General features: G+C 38.2%; 6 protein-coding genes across 10 annotated transcripts; 4 read left to right on the top strand and 2 right to left on the bottom strand.

Annotated features, from left to right (window-relative positions):
* The first annotated feature begins 894 nt into the window (after nt 1-894).
* On the top strand, nt 895-4,441 carry LOC140798609 (DNA-(apurinic or apyrimidinic site) endonuclease, chloroplastic). 4 transcript variants are annotated; one of them, XM_073152528.1, is made up of 12 exons: nt 895-1,041; nt 1,283-1,436; nt 1,545-1,642; nt 1,742-1,821; nt 1,951-2,172; nt 2,263-2,585; nt 2,683-2,793; nt 3,141-3,278; nt 3,386-3,433; nt 3,668-3,748; nt 3,854-4,013; nt 4,107-4,441. In XM_073152528.1, exons 1-12 carry the CDS (start codon nt 917-919, stop codon nt 4,226-4,228), a joined length of 1,662 nt encoding a protein of 553 aa, XP_073008629.1. In that variant the 5' UTR covers nt 895-916; the 3' UTR covers nt 4,229-4,441. The 4 variants fall into 4 exon arrangements, with proteins under 4 accessions (XP_073008629.1, XP_073008626.1, XP_073008628.1 ...); XM_073152525.1 differs by having other exon boundaries at nt 1,915-2,172; XM_073152527.1 differs by having other exon boundaries at nt 928-1,046; nt 1,915-2,172.
* Nucleotides 4,442-5,132: 691 nt separating this feature from the next.
* On the top strand, nt 5,133-8,357 carry LOC140798610 (uncharacterized). Its single transcript, XM_073152530.1, has 7 exons — nt 5,133-5,211; nt 5,822-5,884; nt 6,699-6,826; nt 7,114-7,265; nt 7,457-7,604; nt 7,688-7,847; nt 7,950-8,357. The coding sequence occupies exons 2-7, from the start codon at nt 5,872-5,874 to the stop codon at nt 8,039-8,041; spliced, it is 693 nt and encodes a 230-aa protein (XP_073008631.1). The 5' UTR covers nt 5,133-5,211; nt 5,822-5,871; the 3' UTR covers nt 8,042-8,357.
* An 874-nt stretch (nt 8,358-9,231) lies between these two features.
* LOC140798934 (putative glucan endo-1,3-beta-glucosidase GVI) lies at nt 9,232-11,480 on the top strand. Its single transcript, XM_073153026.1, has 2 exons — nt 9,232-9,448; nt 10,390-11,480. The coding sequence occupies exons 1-2, from the start codon at nt 9,376-9,378 to the stop codon at nt 11,337-11,339; spliced, it is 1,023 nt and encodes a 340-aa protein (XP_073009127.1). The 5' UTR covers nt 9,232-9,375; the 3' UTR covers nt 11,340-11,480.
* Nucleotides 11,481-13,083: 1,603 nt separating this feature from the next.
* Nucleotides 13,084-16,325, bottom strand: LOC140799378 (probable glycerol-3-phosphate dehydrogenase [NAD(+)] 1, cytosolic). Of its 2 annotated transcripts, none has more exons than XM_073153693.1 (6): nt 16,187-16,325; nt 15,132-15,849; nt 14,478-14,699; nt 13,745-13,992; nt 13,487-13,626; nt 13,084-13,371 (listed from the first exon to the last, which is right to left on the bottom strand). In XM_073153693.1, the coding sequence occupies exons 2-6, from the start codon at nt 15,787-15,789 to the stop codon at nt 13,233-13,235; spliced, it is 1,407 nt and encodes a 468-aa protein (XP_073009794.1). In that variant the 5' UTR covers nt 15,790-15,849; nt 16,187-16,325; the 3' UTR covers nt 13,084-13,232. The 2 variants fall into 2 exon arrangements, with proteins under 2 accessions (XP_073009794.1, XP_073009795.1); XM_073153694.1 differs by having other exon boundaries at nt 16,101-16,191.
* Nucleotides 16,326-16,915: 590 nt separating this feature from the next.
* LOC140799179 (protein GAMETE CELL DEFECTIVE 1, mitochondrial) lies at nt 16,916-20,240 on the bottom strand. Its single transcript, XM_073153357.1, has 3 exons — nt 19,368-20,240; nt 17,970-18,159; nt 16,916-17,522 (listed from the first exon to the last, which is right to left on the bottom strand). The coding sequence occupies exons 1-3, from the start codon at nt 20,111-20,113 to the stop codon at nt 17,295-17,297; spliced, it is 1,164 nt and encodes a 387-aa protein (XP_073009458.1). The 5' UTR covers nt 20,114-20,240; the 3' UTR covers nt 16,916-17,294.
* A 1,431-nt stretch (nt 20,241-21,671) lies between these two features.
* LOC140798901 (basic leucine zipper 23-like) lies at nt 21,672-23,094 on the top strand. Its single transcript, XM_073152986.1, has 2 exons — nt 21,672-21,897; nt 22,114-23,094. Exon 2 carries the CDS (start codon nt 22,164-22,166, stop codon nt 22,812-22,814), a length of 651 nt encoding a protein of 216 aa, XP_073009087.1. The 5' UTR covers nt 21,672-21,897; nt 22,114-22,163; the 3' UTR covers nt 22,815-23,094.
* The last annotated feature ends 2,523 nt before the right edge of the window (nt 23,095-25,617 follow it).

Genomic DNA, 25,617 nt, shown 5'->3' with positions numbered 1-25,617 from the left:
ACGTTAAGATTTTATATCCACTTCTTTGTTTTAATCTTTAATTTGAAATCCACATTTGGTATTATCAAATTAGCAACTAATTTTTGGATTGGAATAATTAGCGGAATCATAGGCATTAATTTGTATACGGTTTTGCTCGTAATAATATGCATTAATTAGCGGAATCATCTGCAACGCAATCGCATCATGCAAGGGGCAATATTAAATAAAATATGAAAGGGTAGGGTGATAAATGCTAATAGTCATCTAATAAAATACTGATAGAGAATATTTCAAATAACACCTATGTTTTAAGAGATTTTTATGGTTAACATCTTTCTTTAGTTTATTTATAATTCAAACTCTCATTTTCTTTTTTTCTATAATTTTTATATAATATTTATTATTTTGACTAAGTACTCATGCTTTCTTTTAACTCTAGGAATAAAATTAGAAAGGTACCCTCTAGTGATCTAATTCCGAAATTTACTAAACTACTGTAAAAAATTGCTTCAAAAATGTTAGGATTTATATTAGTATTTTAAGGAATCAAAATTTAGGCAGTTACAAAGCGGAATGGAATCTGCGACGTAGTCTTACCACGTTTGACTGCACAGTCAGCCGCACGGTTGATTTTATATTGGTACTTTAGATAAGAATATTTTTACAAAGATATTTTTTCCAGTATTTTAAAAGGTAAATTCGGTGTTCTAAAGAAATAGTGGCACTTGTGTGCTATTTGTTTAGAGATTGATTAGGTTAATTTAATATATGGTGTGACAGAAAAAATTATAGAAAAAAGGGGATCAAATTACAAATAGAGAATTAATTACTAAATTATAGGGCGTTATGTGAAAAAGTTCCAATAAAAAAAGGGTACCAAAGGAAGCCCGATAAATTTCTGGGCCGGTCCAATCAGTATGTTTGGGGCCCAAAAATGGGGAGGAAAAAGTTGCGTCCTTTATGGGCCTCGCTCGCTCTATCTTCTTCACTTCTTGCTCTCCTCCGCTTTGTTCTTGGTTTGGAGATGCCATTGCTCCGGGCCTCTTCTATAATCCAAACGTAAGGTTCTCCTCTCTCTCTCTCATCTAGTTTCTTTACTTTCTTACGTACGCCGTCCACTCTGGCTAGAATTCGGTGCAAAAAAGCGTATATTTGGGTAACTGTTTGCTAGTTAGCGAATAGATCGTTCCTTTTTTTTTTTTTTTGATTGGTTTGCGCATGATTGTTTGTTTCCTGCGGAACTATTTGCTATATCTATATAATTTATTTGTCTCTTTACTATTCTGTTTCTTTGAACTAGTATTTTTTGGCTACAAAAGAGGAATTTGAGGGCAGGGGGTTTAGTGCTGATGAAATCGAAGGGGATAAGGTCAGAGATGCGCTATTCTAGCTCGTCCGGAGCAGTTTCCACGTCCATTGATAGCAAGAAAGATGCAAAGTTTTCTAAGGGATCAGTTGAGTCTTTGCACATTTCCTTTTAAGTTGCAAAGAAGTTGGTTTCTATCAATACAATTTGCTGGGTTTATTTTTTGTTTTTTTATTTCTTTTTTGTGTGGTTATAGGAGGATGTTATGGAAAACTATGCCGAAATTGAGGATATCAGGAGGGACCCTGATAGGCTTCACAAGATGACAGTAAAAGAACTTAGGACATTAACAAGGTAGTAGTTCTTTTTCCTATTGTTGAGGTAACTTGTATGAATTTGATGGGCAATTGTTTTATCTATTGTAATTGTTGTGTTTTGTCACTCAAATTCTAGGAAAGTAGGAGTATCTGCCAAAGGTAGTAAAAAGGACCTAGTTTCGGCCCTCATGCGTTCTTCAGTTAAAAGCGATGATGGTATGATGTTTTTTTTCTTTTAATTTCTTAAGAATCTTTGGAATATGTTTAGTATTTGCCTGAAATTTCTAAACATGGTTAATGCCTGGTTAGGTTTGCTTTCAATGGGTGAGACTATGCTTTCATCAGGTACTGAGAGAACAAACCCTCGGAATCCACCGTCAAAGAGGAAAGCTAAGGTTGCAACTGTTGATGATAATGCTCATAGTTCAACGACTGTTGCTGAAGTTACTAGCATGCAGAAGAGAAGCAGAAGAAAGAAGCAATCAGTTGAAAGTGTCAGTGTTGAAAGTGACTCTGGAACTCATGTGACACTTAATGATTCATCTACGAAGGAAGAAGAAATAATTGGTATGCTCATTTCCATAGTAAATGAGAGAAACATATACTATTTGTTTTGGTCTTAGAAAAATGATCTGGTTTTCATACTTTGGATTCTAGATGTGAGACGGGGCCGAAAATGGAAGGAAGACTCTGTAATAATTCAAAGAAATGAAGGAATCTTAGATCAAGTAGGTCTTCCCATGGACCATGTTGAACCATGGACTATATTTGCCCACAAGAAGCCGCAAGCTGGATGGATTCCCTATAATCCTAAGACAATGAGGCCTCCACCTCTTAGCAGAGACACAAAGTTCGTGAAGCTCGTATCTTGGAATGTTAATGGATTGAGAGCTTTACTCAGACTGAAGACTTTCTCAGCACTTCAACTGGCACAGAGGGAGGATTTTGATGTTTTATGTCTTCAAGAAACAAAAATACAGGCAAGAATCTTGTTTGAATTTTGAACACCCTATGTGGCTATCTCTTTCTCTCTTTCAAATATTTTGTTGACCTTTTTTTCTTTAAGATTGTGCACAGGAGAAGGATGTTGAGGAGATCAAGGAGACTTTGATCAAAGGTTATGACAGCAGCTTCTGGACATGCAGTGTTTCAAAGCTAGGCTATTCTGGGTGTGCCATTATTTCGCGAGTATGCTAGTTTTCTTTTTGTGTCTCCAAATGCTGATGCAACTGAATTGTTGGTTAAGTACATTCTCTGCCATCCACCATTGACTCTGGGTTGCACCTGGGGTCAGAAAAGATAGTTATTGTTAGCTAAGGAACCAAAGATGTGCTTCTTGTAAAGAAGAAATCCTGCTCTCAATTGAATTGATAATCTTACTCTTTCCCGTTCTATTATAATTAAGCGACCTTGTGTTTGGCATGAAATAGAGGCATTTAATATATTGCCTTTACCTAAGTTTGCTGTATGACCCATTATATTTGTCACCAAATAGCATTTCCCTTTGATCATTCCTTTTTCTACTATTTTGGCAGATAAAGCCAATCTCTGTCGTGTATGGACTTGGTATTCCAGATCATGATAGTGAGGGGCGGCTTGTGACCGTGGAGTTCGAGAAATTTTACTTGATAAGTGGATATGTGCCAAACTCTGGTGATGGTCTGAGAAGATTGGTAGTTGATCTCTTCCCTGTCATTTTCTGATTGGCCTCTCGTTATGTAGTTAATCGTACTAAAGCATCTCTAAAGATATGCTTTTCTTGACTACATCTTGCTTTCAGAGTTACAGGATTAAGGAATGGGATCCATCTCTTAGCAGTCACATGAAAGTAAGCTTACTAATTTCGACTTCTTCTTTAAGGCAGGGATTATTCCTTTATTGCTATTTTCTCATCTATCCCACTGCTTAGATCATGCTTAAAAGACCATTAGGTTTTCCTATTTGTTCACATTCATATGACAGTTGACAGATTGATACTATTCTTCTTTCAACAATTCTGCTGCGGCTGTTTTACTAGCTAGAGTGGCATACTGAATTGATGCAATTCTTTTGTTCTTTGTAGGAATTGGAGAAGTCTAAACCTGTAATTCTAACTGGTGACCTTAACTGCGCTCATCAAGAGATTGACATTTATAATCCTGCCGTAAGAGATACACTTTTTGAAAGCCTATTGTTGTTTACCACTTTCTGGTAGTCAAATAAGATTATGATATCCAGGAGAACCTTACAAGAAGTAACTTAATCACAGGGAAATCGCAGAAGTGCTGGCTTTACAAATGAAGAAAGGGAATCATTCGAGATGAACTTTTTGTCAAAGGGCTTTGTGGATACCTTTAGAAAGCAACATCCTGGTGTTGTGGGCTATACTTACTGGGGTTATAGGCATGGCGGGCGCAAAACCAATAAAGGTCTTTTTTTGTTTTTATGCTTTTTGAGTTACATACAAATTTAGCTATTATGGTTCCAAATACATATCTTAATTACATTGTTCGCGTGGGCAGGTTGGCGACTGGATTATTTTCTCGTCTCAGAGTCCCTAGCAGATCAAGTTTATGATTCTTACATTCTTCCAGATGTCACTGGCAGTGATCATAGTCCAATTGGCCTAATACTTAAGATCTAGATCATTTCCAGGTGTGTGTGCCTAATATTCTGCTACTCTTGAATGGTTGAGCATGCCGCCTTCTTTTTGAATGCAGATACAAGTCCAGGAGAAGCGTGTATCTATGCATTTCTTTGTTAAATGAGCTCTTTGTAGATCAAGTGGAATTACCTTGGTCATTTGTATGATGATATCTTGGGTTCATTTTTGTTATTGCTCTCTTTTTGTAAACAATATTGTTTCCTCTTCCTAGGATTAAACGCAGACATTTAATAGGAAACATTTCCTTCATGGTTGGATATGATTTATGTTTATGCTCATTATGGCAGAAAGATAAATTCCAATAGAACTGAAGGCTTGATACCTTGCTAAGTTACAAATCTATCATTAGTCTTGTTTAGAAGTTTGACTAATTTTTTTTCAAGAAATGGCAAAATCTATGAAGAAATCCATTTCTAACTCGGGAGTTCTTTTTACGTAATGAAACCTACAATTTTAGTATTAGAATATAAATGTGAGATATACAGATATGGTCATTTGCAAGAAAATCCCTATACTTTTACGTCAGTGCAATAGCGGGTCAAAATTACTCATGTAGCGTATTGTCCACCGTTAGATTTCAATCTAATGGTTCGTATCTTATCCAATAAGCCTCTTAGGGTTCCTTTCTCTCGATCTCTCTCGCCGTTTCCAAAATCCTATCTCTCTCGCCCTCTCTCTCTCTCTCGCCTCTTTAGATTTCTCTGGTCCTCTCTCTCGCCCCTCGCAATCTCTCCTCGCCGGCGCCGATACCGATCTCTCCTCGCTGACCCCGTTCTCGATCTCTCCTGGCTAGCCTTTCCTCTCGTCTCTTCTCGCCGGTTGCCGCTTCCGATCTCTCCTCGCTGAGAATTCCCATCTCAGCGACCGAGCCCTCATCTACTCCGGCGAACACTTGCCGGCGGCTAGTGGATTTAGAGGGCTAGGAACGGTGGTAATCTTGTGCGTGGCGGAGAGGGACAGCGGTAAAATATTTTCCCTTTTCTTTTGGTACCCTTGATGTAAGATCATGTAATTTGTTTGGTTTCTGCAGAATCTTGTAAAAATCAATATTTATTGGATTTTTTCAAGCTCTTATGTCATTTCTTGGAGGATGATTAGTGATGGCGGTGGATATGCAGAGACTGAATAGGGGTCGGTATGCCGAGATTGATTAGGAGTTGAGTGGTGGAATTCTACTTTGTATAGGAAAATTAAACTTTGATAAGTTTGGAATTGAAAGAATTCTACTTTGAATAGGAAAAGTACACTGTGCCGTCGTTTTCTTTTCTTTGTCAGATTAAGTCTTTGGTGTCTTTTGCTAGCCTTTATGTAGTCTTGTAGGCCTGTAGCCTGGAGGATGCAGTTGAGTTTATTTCCTGAGTGAAAATTTGAGATTTTTATCAATCTTTTCTCAAAAGTCGATGTATCTGATATTTGTAAGAATCAACAGATTAACGAAGAGCTTCCTTCTGGCTTGACCTATCTCCTTCCACGCTTCCCTGCATCAACTAGCTTGCTAAAGATAATTTGTTCTTGGCTTCTTTAGTTGATTATGTTCTCAGATGTCATGAATTTTTTTCCTTGTTTGTAAAGGTTTACTTGGATAGCATCAGCACTAGGAGTTCGATCGGAAGATTTCAGGGATGGAAGATTGGGGTGAGTGCTTGCAGTCAGTACTTTTTTATGAATGGTTCATTTCTTCTTACTCGTCTACTGCTTACTGGTCTACTGAATTGATGCAATTAGTTTTTTTTATTGTCTCTTCTGTTTCATTTTCCTTTTTATTTGGTACTAAAGTATGACAGGAAATTTGGTTGATAAGGCCATTTGAGAGAGCCTATAATATACTTGTATTGTTCTGCAAAACATCAGAATGTTGATGTTTTCCATGGTGGGGTGTCAGGTGTCATACAAGTATGTAATATTTTAAACTTTTTATAGACCCTATACATTTGGAGAGCTTTGTTTTGGGGTATTGGTATGCTTTATTTATGAAGCTCCTCCTAATGGAGGCTCTCCAAAGAGCTTTGGCAAGGAGTGGCAAAACAAATGTCCTTATATAGGATATGTAATTCCATCTCTATTCAATCCCAAGCAATGTGAGATCTAAACTGGAAACTCAAAATTTTCATCCATGAGAGCTTACCAAACTTTTGGAGGGTACTCGAAGTTTCACCTTAACTTTTTTTTAAACACTGTATTCTATTTTTTTTAAGCATATACTCTACACTTTGACTCTGGCATTTAATTTACCTACTACTGCACTACAGACATGTAAAAAAATTTAACATGATGCATGTGGACCATGTCCATGGTCATAACTCTTGTTATACAGTAGCTCATTTCTATGGTCTAGATATATGCTTATGAAGTATGAAGACACATGTTACTTTATGAGAAAAAGTTTCGATGTGCATTTGTGTCATCCTCTCAGTTGTATCTTGATCATGAATTTTCTCCTTCGTTCCAGAGGAGGAAGATTTTGTTCCAGCACCACTTGGTCTCGTAAAAGAGCAGCCAAAAAATAAGTGGGAAGATGAAGATGTAGAAGAGGAAGATGTAAAAGAGTCATGGGAAGACGAGGAGGAACCTGTGCAGGTGAAGTTTTCTCTTTCTTTGTAATGAAATCTTTTGCTCTCTTTTCCTTTGGTCTTGTAAGTTGTTCAAAGCAATAATGTTAGGATAGCATGAAATTAGTGCAATGCTGGTTTTCTTGTTGGCAGAACCTGGATGTAGATGGATGTAGGACTACTTGAAAGTCAAATTAGTAGTTTCGGAAAATGGCAAGGATTATATTTCAGGAAAACTAGCAAGAAGCATGAATGTTGTACTGCTGGTTTTAGTATCATGACATATAAACTGCAATGTGTACATTGTTGTTGCAGGCACCTAAGCCAGAGGTTGCAGTAGGAAAAACTGTAGAAAAGGCTGGTGCGAAAGCTGCTGCTAAGAAAGGAAAACAGCCTGAGATCAATAGAACTGAAGCAGTTGATGAAATACTTGTGGATCCTGTTGCCGAGAAACTTCGGCAGCAGAGGTATTGATACTCTGCTTTATTTTTCTTAATCAAGAAATGAGCTAGAAAGATGCCATTCTTAAGTAGGATAAAATTGATAAATCATATTAAATGGTGAATCTTACTAGAAGTCATGGAAGCGCCTTTTTTAATCTCCTTTTAAACATTTTTGCTGTTAACTTTGTCTGATATGTGACGTTCGCATCTTGCAGGCTTGTGGAAGAAGCTGACTACAAGTCAACTGCAGAATTGTTTGCAAAGAGAGGTGATGAGAAATCTCTAGATAATTTCATTCCCAAATCTGAGAGTGATTTTATGGAGTATGCGGAGCTTCTCTCACATAAGATACGCCCCTACGAGGTTTGGGAAATATTGGATCTAGGTTGCTACTTATGTGAGGCACTTCTGCATGCACAAACTGACCTTGTTTCTTTTGTCATTAGAAAAGCTTCCATTACATCGGCCTTCTGAAAGCCGTTATGAAGCTTTCCATGGCCTCCTTGAAAGCAGCTGATGCTAAAGACATTGCTTCCTCGTTAACAGCCATTGCAAATGAGAAACTTAAGGCCGAGAAGGAAGCCAACGCAGGCAAGAAGAAGCAAGGTAAGAGATTCTATGTCTTCCTTTTTTATTAAGGAGTATTAACATTTTGCCTCCTCGTCACCTTGGTGACTTATTTCACATTGTCTATGGTGAATTTTACAGGGGCAAAGAAGAAGCAGCTTCATGTTGACAAGGAAGATGATGACTTGGTTGCAGGTTCTTATGATAATATGGATGATTACGACTTCATGTGAGTGTCTTGTCTTTTGTTCTGTACCTTTGCTACCTGAGACTAGAGTGCTTGCGGCGTAATGATGATTGTTTGGGGAGTTCCGAGTTGCACTGATGCTGTTCATTAGATGTTTCCACCCTTTTGAGATTGATTCAACACTTTATAGAATAAGAAAGTGTGTTTGATTGGGCCATTTTTTTTCCGACTCCCTCCTGTACTCTTTCTTTCCTTCCTTTCTTCGGATCTTAAACTGAAGGATGTTGTAATTTTTGGCCTTGAAGTGTCAACTACCTCTGACCTGGCCTGAAATCTAAAAGAAGATCCGTCCATCATCAATACACAGGTGATGTTGTCGCTTTGTGGTTTCTTGTGGACTATTCAGTACCCATATCTGGCCAAGAATTATCCAAAAATAAAATCCATTATTTTTTTCGCTGTTGGTAGGATGCGTGTGGGAAAACTCTTTTCAGGTTCAGTAATTCTCTCATATTAGTGAGAATTGGCTAGAAGTTTGGTGGGCATGTCGAAAATTTAGGCAAAGAAAAAAAAAGGGCATCTCAAAGCAATGCTCTCTAACATTAGTTATTATCAACTCGACCTTTTGGGTCATGGAAAACTGCTGTCAACTGTAACAGATCAATTTATGTCTTCCATCGGTCAATTTGGTGAATTAATTGATGCAAGGTGTGATGGAAGCAATTCTCACTTAACCTTTTCGTTGGACCTAATCCTCCAAACTTTGTACCTAGCCAGGGTGCTTTGACGTAAACACGAGTAGGGTTCTTTTTGCCAACAACTATCTACTCTTTGAAATTTATTGCAAAAAACCTCCTCCCTTTTATATTTCCAAATTGACTATCTTTTTAAGATATGTACTAAAAAAACCATATTAGGTATATGGTAATATTTTTTTTCCCTTCTGACAAAAATGCCAAGGGAGAAAGAGAAAAGGAATTACCTTTCGTCAATAAGATAGAATATACTCTAAAATATTTGTTCTGATGGTTTTTTTGCAAAAAGTTCCAAAAAGGAGATAACTTGGCTCTTGATTTGTAATTCCTGGCCAACTAAATGCCCATATTTGAGTTCTAATTGTAACTGGCCAACTACGTACCATCTAACGTGTTGACATCGTCTCAATTCAGGTCCCCTTCGTCATGTATTTAGTCAAGTGTGGTTCACTTAATTAGCCCTCAATTAAAGTTGGACTTGATCTACTCCTCTGCATTCGAGGGATATAAATACCTAACAAAGTGAAAGAAGTTCTCAGCCTTTTGCTACTGAGATAGTTATTAGTTCTACGCCTTCTTGGTGAGCAGTTCTAGAGAGAGAGAGAGAGAGAGAGAGAGATCTACAATGGATCATGGCGTTTTTGTTCGCAGTATAGTTGCTGTGTGGCTTCTCACTTCTTGCTTTAGTATTGTTGCAGGTATCATCTCCTTGATCAAATATACTCTTCTATGTTCGCAAATATAATCGATCGCGTGAATGTGTTCATTTTTTTTTTTTTTTTAGTTCATCATCCTCCATTCATCAAGAACGTCACCTAGTATTATCTGGTCTCGTTTTCCTTTCTAATTATCTTCATCTTCAACTTTTGTAAATATCTTTCATTATCTCAACGAGTCTGAACTGAGTTATAATCCGTAATATTTTCTCAAAAAAACAGAGTTTTTTTTTTGTTTTTTTAAATCTTGGAATTCCTCATCTCATTGTAGAATGAAATCTGGTTAAATACCAGTAAAGAAGTAAATTATCATGATCCAGTTATAATTAGGATCTTATACAAGTAGGGAGGTACGTCGTAGCAATCCTTCCATTTGAGCATTAATGCTTACTACTACTGTCATTTTTTGAAAAGTGCTTCCTTATTTGCTTCCCCGTCTGTTGAAGCTTTATATAATTGATTTTAATCTAAAACTTAATTAACTTGTGAATGGATATAATTGATTTTAATTAGCACAAAGGTGGTTACGTTTGTGATAAAGAGTGGGACACGTGGCATATACTTATTGTTCTCCCCGTTACGTGTTCTTCGAAGCTCTTCTTCCACTATGTATGCAGTTACAACCACCTCAACCAACAGATTTCATTATTCGTGTGATCATGGCAAAGAGAGTGCAATCTCTCTCTCTCTCTCTCTCTCTCTCTCCTTTTTTTTTTTTCGTTTTTGCTAATTATTATCTATAATACATAGATACCCATATAATTACTTTTCAAATAAAGTCTGAAAAGAATTATCTGTAACTAAGAAAAATATCATATATCATAATAATATATATATATATATATATATATATATATTTATATTCACTGAAACAATTATAAAATAGAATCGATTTGTAATTTGTATCTTATTTGTTAACGCAGTTAGTGCACAAGGAATCGGTGTGAACTATGGAATGCTGGGTGACAACCTCCCAAACCCAGAGAAGGTTGTATCTCTCTACACCTCACGAAGCATCAAAAAGCTCAGGCTCTTCAACCCTAACACCCAAGTCCTCAAAGCTCTTGAGGGCAAAGGAATCCAAGTCATCCTTGGAACTCTCAACCAAGACCTCCAACTCCTGTCCACCAACTCATCCTACGCCGCCACTTGGGTCCAAACCAATGTCATCCCTTTTGCCAACTCGGTTAATTTCAGCTACATCAACGCAGGCAATGAGGTGATACCTGGCAACCTTGCAAGCTACGTGCTTCCTGCCATGCAAAACCTAGAGGCTGCCCTGCGAGAGTCCAACGTCCAGATTCCGGTCACGACCGCCGTGTCGACGGAGGTCTTGGGGTCGTCTTTCCCTCCCTCGCAAGGGACCTTCTCGGAGTCGGCGGCGTCAGTCATGACGCCGATCGTTAAATTTTTGGAGTCGAAGAACACGCCGCTGCTCCTCAACGTGTACCCGTACTTCGCGTACGCCGGCAGCCCTGAGGAGGTGCGGCTCGACTACGCCCTGTTCACGGCTACCGACGTGGTGGTGCGCGACGGCGGGTTAGGGTACAGAAACCTCTTCGACGCGATGGTAGACGCGATGTACGCGGCGGTGGAGAAGGTGGGGGCGACTAGTGTGGAGATGGTCGTGTCTGAGACGGGGTGGCCGTCGGGGGGCGGCGGCGTCGGGGCGACGGTGGAGAACGCGAGGATTTATAACAACAACGTGGTGACGCACGTAGGGTCAGGGACGCCGAGGAGGCCACTGAAAGGGATCGAGACCTACTTGTTTGCCATGTTTAATGAGGACCAGAAGCCGGCCGGAACCGAGCAGAACTTCGGCTTGTATACGCCGGACATGAGCGAGGTCTACCACGTCGATTTCTCTACTTAGATTTGGTGTTTGATTTATGTTTTACTTTATGTTTGATATGCTTGTGTTGCTTAATTATAGAGGTAGTTGTTGGAGTATATATCTACTTTGATTAATTTGTTCCTTGACAGATTTATTAATTAATCAGTACTTCTTTCTTTATCTCTTATTAGTTTGTGTGTATATATATATATATATATCTCTGAACACTATATATAACCTTTAAAACCATGGATATCTCATGATATTTGGTTGAAAAAAATTAATAAGGGTTCTTTATCCTATTATTGTATAATACTATCTCTTCAACTTTACGAGGCTTTAAATTTTCTGAAGTTAACTATAAGAAACACAGAAATACCAATTTATTATTCAATGGCTACATAAATATTCTTTTGAGAGAGAATTGAGGACAAGGTCTCAATTAGATTAATAGAATATGATATTAGTTGGCATTTCTAGCATCTTACTTTAAGGCACGTTAAGATATATATATATATTTAAGTTGGTATAACGTTTGAAAAGAGGAAAAAGAGTATAAAAGATGAGCTCGAATTCAAATTACAATTCTAACGTTGAAATCTTCCTACGTTGAGCCATAATCCATTGGCACATAACGTAATACCACAATAATACCTTAATTTTAAATAATAGAGAGAATTATAAATAACACCCTATATTTTGTCTATATCATAAAAAAAACCTCCTTTTTTCATTTATTTACAAATACAACTCTTTATTTACTAAAAAAATAACAAGTTACACCCTACTATTAATGTAATTGTAAAACTAAATTAACCATCCGGAACACAAAACACCGATTTCTAATAAAATAGGATTAAATCAAGATTCTAAAAATACTAAAATCGCATCTAAACACTAAATCTCACATTATCAATGAATCCAAAATTGGTGCTATTTAATCTCGAATATAGATTATGGTAATTTAGAAATTATAAAAACAAGATTTAAAATAAATAAAATGTGATTATTTTTTATTCTATTTCATTATGTGCTCGTTAATAAGTTAAGCTTAATTTACAGTGGTACTTGATAGTAAAAGGAAAGGCTTTATTTATAAATGTTAAAATGAGGGTTTTATTTATAATATAATAAAAAATGTACGGTGCTATTTGTAATTTTCTCTAAAGAATAATTAGTAGATACATAATCCATAGAAAACCTTTCAATCCAACTCTCTATATAATATATTAAGACATTCCACAAGAGATCTATAAAACTCCCAACTTATTCCTTCTTCCGTCTTCTATCGACTATTTATTCTCGATAATGGCAGGCTATCCACCGGGATCCGGCTACCCTCCACAGCAATTCCAACTACCGCCCACCTACCCAATATTAGGCGGTAACAATTACATGGGCTCACCGCCCCCAGGGAGCTTAGGGGATGCTGTGCTCGTTCGCGTCGTTGGTGCCATCGGTATTCGCACCGGGGACGGACCCGATCATTATATCGTGCTTCCAGGCGGCGGATAGGGATAGGAGTGGATTTATCGACGATAAGGAGCTGCAGCAGGCGTAATCCTCGTATAAACAGAGCTTTAGCATGACGACCGTGCACGTGTTCATGTATTTATTCACCGAATGATTGGTATGCGATTCGAACCTTATATATGCAATATTTACACTTCGCACCATGTATGTTATGCCCTTCTAAATCAAATCTATGGTTACCTTTGGATGATTACCATTTCATCTTGTTAGTGTAATTTAACTAGTTTTTCTTCTAATATAAGATGTGGGATTAGCAGAGAAGAAACATCAGTTGTATTCCTTTTATTGAATGATATGATCAACCAGTACAGTTCTAGTTTATAATGAATGTCTAATTCAATCAGTATGATCGCTTTACAAGAACGACGAACGACGAACGACGAACAACAAGGAATATCTCTAATTCTTGATGCCACAAGCTTGGCCCAGAAGTGATGGTTTATAAATGGCGTGACTCTTTGTCATCTCAATTCTTTCACGAGGATCGTACATGGATTCGTCTCTTAATGCCTGAAGAATCGACTCTGTTGAAAGTTCCCTGCAGATCCAAGTAAACACATTGAGTTCTTCACTAGAAAATTAATCGGTTAATACGACGAATGCCCGAGTGACCTGGAGAATGCATAAGAACAATATTTAGGATGATTTCTGACCTTTTGATCAAAATCTTGTAAAGTGTCTTCAAGATGGGGCACAACTCCACTGGAGCAACAGGCTTGTTTCCTTTTGGATGCAACACACTTAGGCATGTCTGACTCAGGAGCTCATAAAATGCATTGACAGCTGACACACCCTGAATGAGAACACAAAACCATTCAGGTGATCAAATCCATATCAGTTCTAGAATTAATTTGATAACCTATTGCCAGATGCTCAAGGAAAAGCGTGTAATACTAAGATCGAAGAGGTACCTGAATTGTCCCTTTCCCTTTGATACTGTCACCCATGTCGAGATTGAGTTCTCCCTTGGCTAGCATTTGCCCGTACCAGGCGTTTCGACCTTTCAACAGGGTTACATAAGTATCGGCTAGCAAGGGACCCGCGAGTTTCTCCGGTTCCTCCGACAATAGGTGAGTGATCAATATCATTTCAGATGTGCAGTGAGCAAAGTATACTGATTTGCTTGTTGCACTTTCCTTGGTTAAAGCAGCTACAAGACCTGATGAAATATGAGCTGATTAGCAGAGGAGTGATTTCAACAGTAAAGTAAAGAGGAAAAGATAATAAAAGTAGTTCACAAAAGGTCACCAAATTAGTCTAACGGGATACTGCATTAGCTACAAGCATTTGCTCCTAAGGTTGCATGAAAGCTAGATGAAGTCGTCCAAAGTTTGGTTTAGAATTTATTGTCATATTATGTGGATTAGGGTAGCTAAGATATACTTTTGCGCAAATATGTATGCAGTGCTATGAAAGAGCACATGAACTTACTTATGACTAATAAACAGCGAGTAACAATCATAGAAATATTTTATGACTTTGAAATATATAAAATGGTCTTTCTGAGTGATCCACACAACAACAAGTATGATCAAAGTTATGGGCCTAATTATTCCAGAGCAGTTATGCAGGAAAAGAGTATCAAGAAATCGTTAATAAGCCCTCCAGAGGAAATAAATTGTAAGTGGGTGTGAACATATTTACCGGCGCCAATAGCATATACATTCTTTAAGCCTCCCATAACTTCATGTGTGATAAGGTCACTATTGTCCCACACGATGAACTGCGGCTGCCTCAAAAATTTAGCAAGAGGTTTTCTCCACTTTTCGGCTCCACAAATTCGGGCATTTGCATACTCCTTGTTATAAATCTCTGAAGCAATGTTTGGACCTCCAAGATATAGAATGTTCTCTATTGGAATACCAGCTGCAATCAGACATCCACTTTTAGAGATTGGAAGAAAAAGAGAGAAGCTTCCCAGATACAAAGGAGTCCAACTAATCGACATCCAAAAGCACCAATTATGAACATGTTTCGATGAGAGACAAACGTCTCGATGACTGACTATATTCAATCATATAACTGATTACCCTTTCACTAATCGCTACCGCTAGTTTGAAATCCAAGGTTGCTGAATATCCTTCCAACCAACATCTTCAATTTAATCTGTACTCGTCTCATGGAAATTTAAAACTTTCTATTCTTCCTAGTAACAGATATATCCAGTGTATAATTTCATAAAGGATATCTAAATTTAACCATTTACTACTCACAAACCATTCATTTGACTGCATAGCAGGTAACTAAACCCATTCAGGGCCTACTGAAATGAAATAAATGTAGGGATAGAAATCTTACTTGCATAACTAATCATCTGCGTAGGAGTTATTATGCGCGGAACTGGATCGAGCGATGCCTCTATACCCTTTGCTAGTGATATTATTATCGGGACAGTAATCCTCTCCTTCCAGTATTTGCTTACCTCTTCAAACACCTCCCTTGTCTCTGTGGAAGGCAAGCCATTTATAACAATGTCAGCATCCCAGACAGCCTCCTGCAAATTTGTCACAACCTTCAGTGGGCAAAGTGGCGTATCGATCATATTGAGGCAGAAACCATCCTTTAATATTTCATCTGCTTGCAGTGTTCGATCCCCAAGCCTCGCCTCGACGTACTTTAGGTAGGCACACCGCCGAATTAAGCGCCTTAAGACATCCTCCCTGGAATTGATCACCTCGAATAGATGCTCTGCCGTGGACTTATCAACTGATCTCCCAGCTCGTCTCCAGATTCTTATCTGCACTTTCTCACGGAAATGGCCGTAGGCATCTTGCAAGAGGGCCGCGAAGACGCTGCCCCATGCACCAGCGCCGATACTGGCAATCTTTAACAGATCGCCTTCTGATTTGCCGAGGAGACGGCGGAGCTCATTGAGCTTCTCTTCTGCACCATTGGAGTGGGGAAGAGATCCATTATAGAATGGTGAATTATGGACCCTTTCAACGGTGCCAACCATCTTCTCTCAAGGAGAATACACCAGGAACTGCTAAATTCCTGTATATCTGACTTCCCAAAACTGTGGGTGTCCAAAACAATAAGAAATTTAGACAATTTGCGTCCGATTAAGCTATATGCTTATCACCCACACAACTAAAGAAACCAGAGAATTCGGGACCAATTTATAGAACAACCAAAAGATCGAATTTTGGTAACTGAGTCAATTACAAAATCATAAAATCCAATAAAAAACTATCGACTGATAAAAACCCAACTAGTCAAAAGTCCATTTTTTATACATAATTCATTCAAGAGAAAAGCATTTCTCACATGGGATTTAACTCGAACACCAATATCCAACCAAAACAAAATGCCAAGGTGACACCCAAAACAATCAAGGCTTCACAAACACTCACAAGTTAATGACGTCGGGGTTTGGCCACCAAACCCAACCGACTTAGAGTAGTCCCAGATCTTTTGTAGCGAAGACTAACCATTACCTTTCCCGGTTCCTTCTTCTCCCCTGTACGCCATACCAATAACATGAAAAAGAAATTTATAGTGGAAAAGAAAAGGAGGGTAGTTTTGGGTGGGGACAAGTGGGGTTGGTGGGAAGTGGACTACTTCAAGGCCGCAGCCCAGTGTTGGAAAGCGATTTCTTGGGCATGGGACTTGGTCAGAGGGAGAGGGAGAGGGAGAAAGACAAAGCCAAAAAGAGTAATGGCTCATGGGTCAGTGTGGGTGAAAGATTGGGGAGTTCCGGAGTTGGGTGATGAGCATTCATATCCACCTCAACTCCCCCAACTGTCCCAAATAAAAAGCGTAGCTTTTTGGTTATACACCTTGGAACATGATTGAATAATATTTTGCTAAGATTAGATTCTCAAATTATAGAGATTACAGTTTATGTGATATATAGTTTCATAGGATTCAACCGAATTAAGCAGCATATGCCTGTGAAGTGAAGTACATGAGTATACTAACTACTCAACACAGCATAACACGCTTGCCCCCATAAATACTCCTAAAACAAAGCAATGAGCAAGTCACTAAGTTGAAGAATTCATCTGAACAAAGACTAATTTATCAGCACGAACGGAAAGAGTCAGTCCCAAAATTGCTATTAAAACCTAAAGAATCACATATGAAAGCAAGTAGACCACAAACATGGTCATGTCATATAAATCCACAATAGATTTCATCAAGGATTTTCTTCTTTCTTGAGCTACAACTTATTCTGGTGCCTTTGAGTAGAAACTAGAATGGAGGACTTCGATAGTGCATCTTACATCAAGCTAGATTTAGCATTAACATTTTCACATACTTCACCCGTGCAAACTCAGAAAACACAATGTCTCCTGGAATAATTTCAAAATATGTCGCAAATAGCAAGTCAGCCTCAGCCTCCTTTATATGATGAAATAAAAACTATTCCACAATGTGTGCGATCTGGGAGATACATTCCATCTTGGTGCCAGGTAACTGAAGACATACTGGTATCCTGACCAACTAAGGCATTGCCAGTTATTTGAATGGGGCTATAATCCTTCTTCGTCGCTTGGGAGTCTCTCTCTTCACATACATCTTCTCCATCTCGTTCAATGCACGACTTGACCCATCAGGCAAGCTTACGAATTTCCAGCCACCACCACCTCCACGTTTTCCTTCAGGGCCCAACTTCTCAACAGTAAAGTTCCACCCTTCTGCTGGTCGTCTCCTGCTGTATTTGTGGCATTTCACCTCCCCAGCAACCTGGAAAAGGATGATATGTAGATGAAAAGATGAGAATTAAGAAAGACATCCTATAGAGGGAGAGGATGGGAAAAAAAAAATCATTCTCATCAACTATAAATCTGTACAAATACCATGATTGCAAGCAAACTCGTAACTAAATTAGTATAAGTGTATGAACATATCAAGCTATTCTTTTTACAACTAGACAGAGGGTAATTAATTCTCATAGTTATTAGCTACGTCAAGTTTTCCTACATGGGATAAGTTTCAGTATCGAGTGCATCTGCAAAAACTTAACTCCCCCATACTTCTCGTACACAAGCAATAACTTAAATAAACCCATGACAGTTAAGTACTATTTAAGATGCATGCTGCCAAAGTTCAAACGAACAGAACATTTTTATTACATGGAAATGCTCCAATCAATTTAAGTACTTCTGAAGAAAAGGGGGTAGTACTACTAACCTTTTTCTTGTTGAAATTCAACTTCTGAACAAATTCTTCATACAGCATCTGATCTTCCTTCATTGATATCTCATAAAGAACCTCATCAGGATCCCTAGTCGTTCCATCCCAACCCTCAGGCATAACCTTGAAGTCAGGTTTGTATGGAAGAGATGCCACATGAAATTCCCTATCATGTGAATTGAAAAACCTACAACCCAAAAACCATGTAAGCAGGAGCTTGATTAATATGCAAGCAAATATCCAAGATTCATCTTCTATGCAGAAATAGTTATCCCCCTCATGCTCACCAAATTTGTTTCCATATAAAGGTGACTTGCAAACTACAAAGTATCTTCTTAAGCACAAAAAGATAAATTTCTAATATTCATTACATCCCAGGAAAATTCCTATGTTTAAGCATGGGTTGAAAATTTTATTAGAGAGGAATCCTTCTTGTACGCTATTTTCATGGTAATACATTACTCCATATATGACTGCAACTTTTAGTAGTTCATCTTGAAGTTTAATCTGTATACTGCTCAAATATGTAATATGTGAGAAATACATCTTGATGCACCAAACTACCAATCTTGAATCAGATAGAAGGCTCACTGTCCTTACAACTATAAAAGTAGAACACGATCACAACTCCTAATTATCATGTAATATCATGTCAGAAATCCAAAAATAAAAAACAAAAAGGGATTGCTGTGACTGTAGATAGCTACATCATAGGGCCTTGTTCTTCTTCTTTTTATACAATAAATTGAGCAATTTCTACATGTTGCAAGCACCAAAAATGATTTTCTGCTTGAAGATACTGAAATATTACACTTCTCTGATATTGTTATGTTTGCGATAAAGCTTCTCACACATCGCCGTATCCTACACAATTCATGGATAGTAGAAAAATACAAACTTCACAAACCTTCTATCCATCCATTTATCGTGAAATGCAAAAGGATACATGCTTTTTACATGTTCCTCTCTTGGAACATGTATGAGTATTTATAGATCATAGAATGTTCTTGCTTCAGGTTTAGTGGGTTTTCAACATGGCGATCTAAGAGAACTAAATGAGGCTACAAATTTGATATCACTAGTAGGCCCTTTGAACCTCAATAAGAGAAAATATTGCAGAAACCCACAACTTGAAGTCTTTAACCAGAAAGTACCAATAGATCTTGCTGACCAATCTGATATCATTATATCAGACTTACCAGTATATCTTTCACCAACCATGACTCCAAATCAGATTTATTGCACTTACAATCTTGGGCGAATTTCCCAGCAAGTTCCAAACCATAATTCTATAATTTCCCATCAAGTAATCAACCCAAGGCATTAAAAACAGAAAATCTATCTTCACAAAATAACAGATACTACTAATTCAGGAAAACGAATCGAATTTCTTACTCGGGGAAGTTATCGAGTAAGATCTCGACGGAGTCATCCAAAGGCTTCCCGAGCTTCTTCTCCTCCTCTTCTTCCATCTCTTTGAGCCAAAGAATAGCATGCACCCTCTGCCGCATGACACGAAAGTCCTTTGCGAGCCGCTCCACCGTGTACACCTCCGGGTTCTCCTTATGCAACCTATACATCTCCGCCTTCTCCGAGTCCTTCAAGTACGACCCTCTCGCCCCGGGCTCCCTGACCTGCTTCAATAGCTGGTAGGTCTCCATCATCCGATCTCCCCACCCATCAACAAACGTCTTGCTCTCCTTGTTGTCCTTCTCCAGCATCCGCAAGATCTCGTCTTCCTCGTCCATCGCCCTAGCTTCTACGATCGCCGCCGACGGAGGTGCCTCGCTCCCCGGGGAGATCTGGCGACCGACGGCGGCGGTGCCATCGAAGTGTTCCTTTGTTAGGCCTGTCGACCAAGAGGAAACCTCGCCCCAATCGAAGCCGGTGAGGGGCTCACCTCCGGCTGCGCCGCCTCCGGAGGCGGAGGAGCTGGACCAGTCCTTGTCCCAGGTGTCGTCATTGGGGGGGCCGCCGCCGCCGCCGCCGGCGGAGGAGGAGAAGGGGGAGGAGTGGAGAATGGAGGAAACCCTAGGGATCAGGGAAGGATTTGGTGCTTCGACAGGGGTGAGATGGAGGAGGTAGGAGATGGATCGAGGAGGAGGTAGGCGGCCATGGAGGAGGGTTCGAATCGCCAACATTTCCCTCCTAATGGAAGTGTAAGAGCTGACTGAGCTCAGAGAGGAGAGGTTTCCTCTTTCTTGATCGTCTCGAGGTTTATGAGAGGTTCTTCTAGGTCTACATTTGCTGCATTATATTTGTGCTGATCTGCATAAAAAACTTTTCAGCAATCTAAATTGGATCGTTTTGCAAATATCCATTAAACCCCCTTCCGTATTTGCGAACTACCCCTCGTAAGTCGTAATATGCATTACTTTTGCGAGTAGCCGGGGCATTTGAAAATAAAACTTTTAATTTATGCATTACACCTGTGATTCTTTTTTATTACAATGTCCCCCTAATTTTAGAATTTACTTCAATCCCACTTTTAGAATTATTCCTTATTATCGAACTTAAAATACTTAGCATTTATGACAAATAGAAAATAATTAAAATATTCTCATTTGGTGGGAAAGATATTAATTTTATTTTGGTCTAATAGTAATGAACCAAAATACCTTCACTCTCCTCTTTTCCTCTATTTCATTCGGCCAAATTTCCCTCCTTCGCCTTGGTGGTCAATGTTGCCGATCCAATCACCTCCGCTCCCTCCTTCCCTATAGCACTCCTCAACCTTAAGAGCCTTAGGACTATGAGCCAAACTGCAATCCACCGTGACAACTCAAGTCCCTTAGAACAAAGACCCACGTGGTGGGCACCGTGTTGACCAGGTTGGGGTCAACTCCACAACCTCCTCGGTGCAATCCAATCCCAAAATAATCTCACACTCCTTGCCTTTAATTAACCTCTTTATATAAATTATGTGCATTTTATTATAAAATTTTATATATCTAATATATATATATTTATTTAAAGGCTCAATTTTACTATTACTTAATTAAATTTTTTTTACAAATAGGAATGATTTGTAAGATTATCCTATTTTATAATCATATTAGCAAATATGGAGCAAAACAAATGCTTTTTTTTTCAGGTTTTGCAATTTTCAAAGTTCTTGTTCACTGTAGAAATAACATTTTTTTATTATAAAATACATCTCGTATTCTAAATAACACATAAATATTATAATAACCATATTTTAAAATATAAATATTATTTATTAAATTTATATTATATATTAACGTAATTACTAATTTATCATTAATATCTATACCATCAATTTATTCTACATCAAATCAAAGAATATTATAGTAATTAAAAAAATATTTATTTTAATTTTTTTTTCATTTTATGTAACATCAAAAATAATTATTATTAAAGTACAAAAAAATAAAAAATAAAAATTATTTCTAAAATAAAAACATAAAAAATAACGTACTAGGCCGCATTCTAAAGAACAATATAGTTGACCTTTGGCGTTCCGTACAGTTCAGGAAATAGATAATTATGAGGAAATAGCAAAGCAAAGTTTCCAGATGTAGGGTACAGCCAAACAATGCTTGTTAATAATATCTCTTCGAAAAAATAACCCCCCCCCCCCCCCCCTCTTTTGTTTACTATAAATAGTTGACAGAATGGATTTGTCGAATCCTCCAAAATCCGAAGCCCCAAAATCCACCCTCTCCTCCCTTCTTTACCAGATTCTGTTCTCTTCCACGAGAAGTAAAAGGAGAGGCAGGGGAAAAGCCCCCTTTTTGCCTTGTCCTCAACTTGCAGTTCTCATTCCAGTCAATGCTTGCTGCGCCAAGTTCGCGTTTTGATGCTTGCTCTCGACTCTTGGCGGCGTTTCTCCATCTGGGTCTTTCTTCAAATCCCGCGGAGAAGCTTCGCCCTGCTTGAATTTTGCGAAATCGCCAATATTGTGGTGAGATTGCGATGCAGCTCTATTTGTTATTTGTTTCACTAAATTTGCATCTAGTTATGGATACATTAAGCACTCTCGCTTCTGATATGAGATTAGGCTATCTGGGTCTTTCTTGATATCTCTTAGTTTTGTGGAAATTGGCCATTTTGGGTTCTTTAATAGCTTAGATATCCTCAACCTATTCACCAATCGAAATCCCTGGCTTTTCAATTTTAGAAATTCCTGATAAGCTTTTGAAAGAGCGGTTGAGGATAAATTTCGATTGCATGCCAAGGATGGATGATGAAGAAGTAGATATTTCTAGCCAGCTTCTTTTGCCAAATTCTGAGACCACTAGCAGCTTCAACGAATTCTTGACGAACACTGGTACATGCACCCATACCCACACATGCAATCCCCCAGGTTCTACGGCATCCTCACACACCCATACATGTTGCCACACGCATACGCAAGTATATGCGACTGGAGAAGGAGATAAGGGTGAAGAAGAAGAGCCAAAGAAGTCTCGGAAACCAGTAGGTAATAGAGAGGCCGTCAGAAAGTATCGGGAAAAGAAGAAGGCACATACAGCTTATTTAGAAGAGGAAGTTAAGAAACTTCATTTTGTGAATGAACAACTCTTAAAAAGATTACAGGGGAAAGTAGCACTTGAGGCTGAGGTGATGAGATTAAGAAGCCTCTTGGCTGATATCAGAACAAAGGTTGATGCCGAACTTGGCGTGTTTCCGTCCCAGAAGCAATGTGATGGTGCTGGGTTAAGGTCTAATGCAGAGGCAAGTGGTTGGGAAGGGAACTGTGGACATGCAGTTGATGGCCCGATCAATCAAAATGGAGACATGGCACAGGAATTGGACATTGCTGAAGCAGTGAACTCTATGGCTGTCATCGGGAGCTTCACTCATCTGCATCCAAGCTGAGCGAATTAAGTATATGAGCTCTGAAGGTCCGAAGGGCCCTTCGAATACTTACTAGGTTCTTGATTTGTCTTTTGAAGCCTATACAATTGGCAGCTGCACATCTTGGAGCAAAAATATTCTGATACTAAAGAAGAATAGTAAACCTATGTAAGAATAATGTTCTGTGTGAGACATTCTTTCTACTGATCTCTTGCTGACTACAGCTCTGCGTGTATATGATATCTTTTCTCCTTTTTCGGTTTTGATGTACATAATAATCATATGGCTTGATGTTTCTGAATGCCTCCTGATGCACCTGAGTTGTACTTTATTTTGCAGTTTGCACATCATGATTTCAAGATTAAACCTTCTCTTCTTCTGAACCTTCTGTGGTGATAGTGGAGTATTCTGGCTTGCTACATTTTGTAGGTTTCTCATTAGATAAATTTTCTGTTAGCGGTTGTAATTCACAAACCACTTGAATATCATTGGAAGGAATTGCAATCGAACTGTCGATATTGGAAGTAACTTGTTATCCCTGATCTGTGCCAGGCCCATAGCATTTACTAGTAGATCAAATGCTTTTTAGACATGTTTCCAACTTTAGGGTGAAGGAATACCCTAGGTTGAGATCTTTTTTAAATGATTATTCTTAACTATCAAGAGAAGGGGCACATTTTTCTATTGGAATGCTCTATCAATTGTTAGACGAGATTATCGTCAAACTGTGATGTTATATTTCTTTGTAACTGAATGTGCCTCTATGGAGTAAATATTCAGACAAAATTTGGCAGCCAAGCAGGTATTCATGAGTTGTAAACTGCAACTAGCCAAGCTCTATATTATCATTGTAAATGTGAGTATGACTCATTTTTAGGGACTTAAAGCTGCAGACGGTACTAATTGTCGTCATAAGATCATGTAAAGTTCTATGGTGCTTGAGAGGATTTCAGAAGTCTTTGTTTAAGTGCAAAGATCATGAACACTACTAACATTTTGTTGATAAGTATCTTTATGACTACTTGACTTTTTAGATATCATATACAAAGCATTTTCTTATTCATATGCGCGTTAATTCCAACACGCTGCAAAATTGGGAAAATATATTCTATTATGTTCTTCAGCAAATAAACAGTCATGATAATTTAATAAAGTAATTGCATCTACATTAAAGATGTTCTGGTTGTAGCAAAAACTTTTGTACCTCCTACCTCCTAATTAAATAGAAAAATGGCTTGAAAAATGTTTTATTATTATTATGGCCAATCATCACCTACATTTTAATTTTTTGAGGAGAAAACACTTGTGGCTAGTTTAAAAGCAATACATATGTCTGTGTCCAGAATATTACAATATAACGAGCATATTCATCCGGAGGTGGTACAAAAGGAGAATCAATTTGCAAAACAGAAATAGCAAGAGGAGAAAGACTTGCAAAAAAGGTACAAAAAAAGCGAAAGAGTTGGACTTGACATTCTGGAACCTTGGACGGTCCGGATAATCCCTCGAACTGGGTCCCACACTGCTAATATCAGATCGGACGGCGTGCATTTCGCGCTTGTTAGATAACAAGAGTACGTAAGCTTTGGACTTAAAAGAGAGCGATGAATTTATCCGTTCTTTAATTAATCTCATCTCCTGGGCTCTAATAACGTCTCCCAAATCTTTCACAGCCCTAATCGTCCCAATTACTAACTCTCCAAATCTGCCGCCGCCGCCGCCGCCAACTGGTTGCAGTGCGATCGTGGTTCCTCTCTCAGTCCGCTTCTTTCCTCCTCTTCGTCCTATTCTACGGTATACGTGCTTCCAATTTTGTGCGAATTACGAGAATATTGATGCTTTTTGTGCCCTTCCAATGGGTTGGTATTGCGGGTTTGGTATACTTATCGGAGATTCTTTTGTTCTTTTCTCAACACAGTATATGAAAATTACGTGTCTATTTAGGACAAATGTTAATTTGCATGCTAGTCTACTTGTTTTACTTTTCTTACTATATAACTTCGAAAAATTATGCACTTGCGCGTCGAAAAAGTTTGATTTTGTCTGCCCATGTGTATATTTAATTTTGGATTCTCGATGATAGTGCAAGATGATCATAATAGTTTTAATACCAAAAGGAGCTTTTTGAGAGGTCAACTCAGATTGTTCTCTTGATATTGGGGTTAGAAAGATGTCGCTTTTTTTGTGCTTGCATCCGGGGCATTTGCGCAATAGAATCTTTTAATTTTTAAAATAATAAAAATAGACTTTTGTGTGCATCTTTTATATAAATTATATATTTTAATATAAAAAAGTGCGCATAATCTTACTATTATTAGATCTAATGTTTTTTTTTTCCCTACAAATAACCCTCTTGCATCCCAAAGTTGGAAATCTAAAAGCTAATGCAGTTATACCGAAGAATTAGTTATACCTAAAAAATATTTTAGGTCTGCTTGCGATATCAACTTATTTTGCATCGTACTGCACATATATATATACATATTGTCATCATATATCCTGTTTAGCGAAAGATTAAAAGTTAATGACAGATACAATTCGAGGAACATGTCTTTACACTAGGTGGTGGTTTGTAGGGAAAGAGTTGAGAGGCATCTCACAGTGAGATAAGCTATTGAGCTTACTTAAGGATTATTTGATTATTGGTAGGAAATTAATATTAGTTATCCTTGGATGGCAAATGCTAATTATGTGATTCTTTTTTCTGTTTGCACTGTGAATATTTGTTTCCATTACTTATTATTTTGGTTTTCTAGTGATATGTGTATTGCATATTTTCAAAAGATTACATTATGCCAATGATGGTTATAAATGCATTTGGGTT

Source organism: Typha latifolia, chromosome 12 (assembly GCF_019914945.1).
Source record: "Typha latifolia isolate L0001 chromosome 12, TyphaL0001v2, whole genome shotgun sequence".
In the NCBI taxonomy this organism is placed as follows: Eukaryota; Viridiplantae; Streptophyta; class Magnoliopsida; order Poales; family Typhaceae; genus Typha; species Typha latifolia.
The sequence above is the reverse complement of the archived record's forward strand: the minus strand, read 5'-3'. Positions and strand labels throughout refer to the sequence as shown.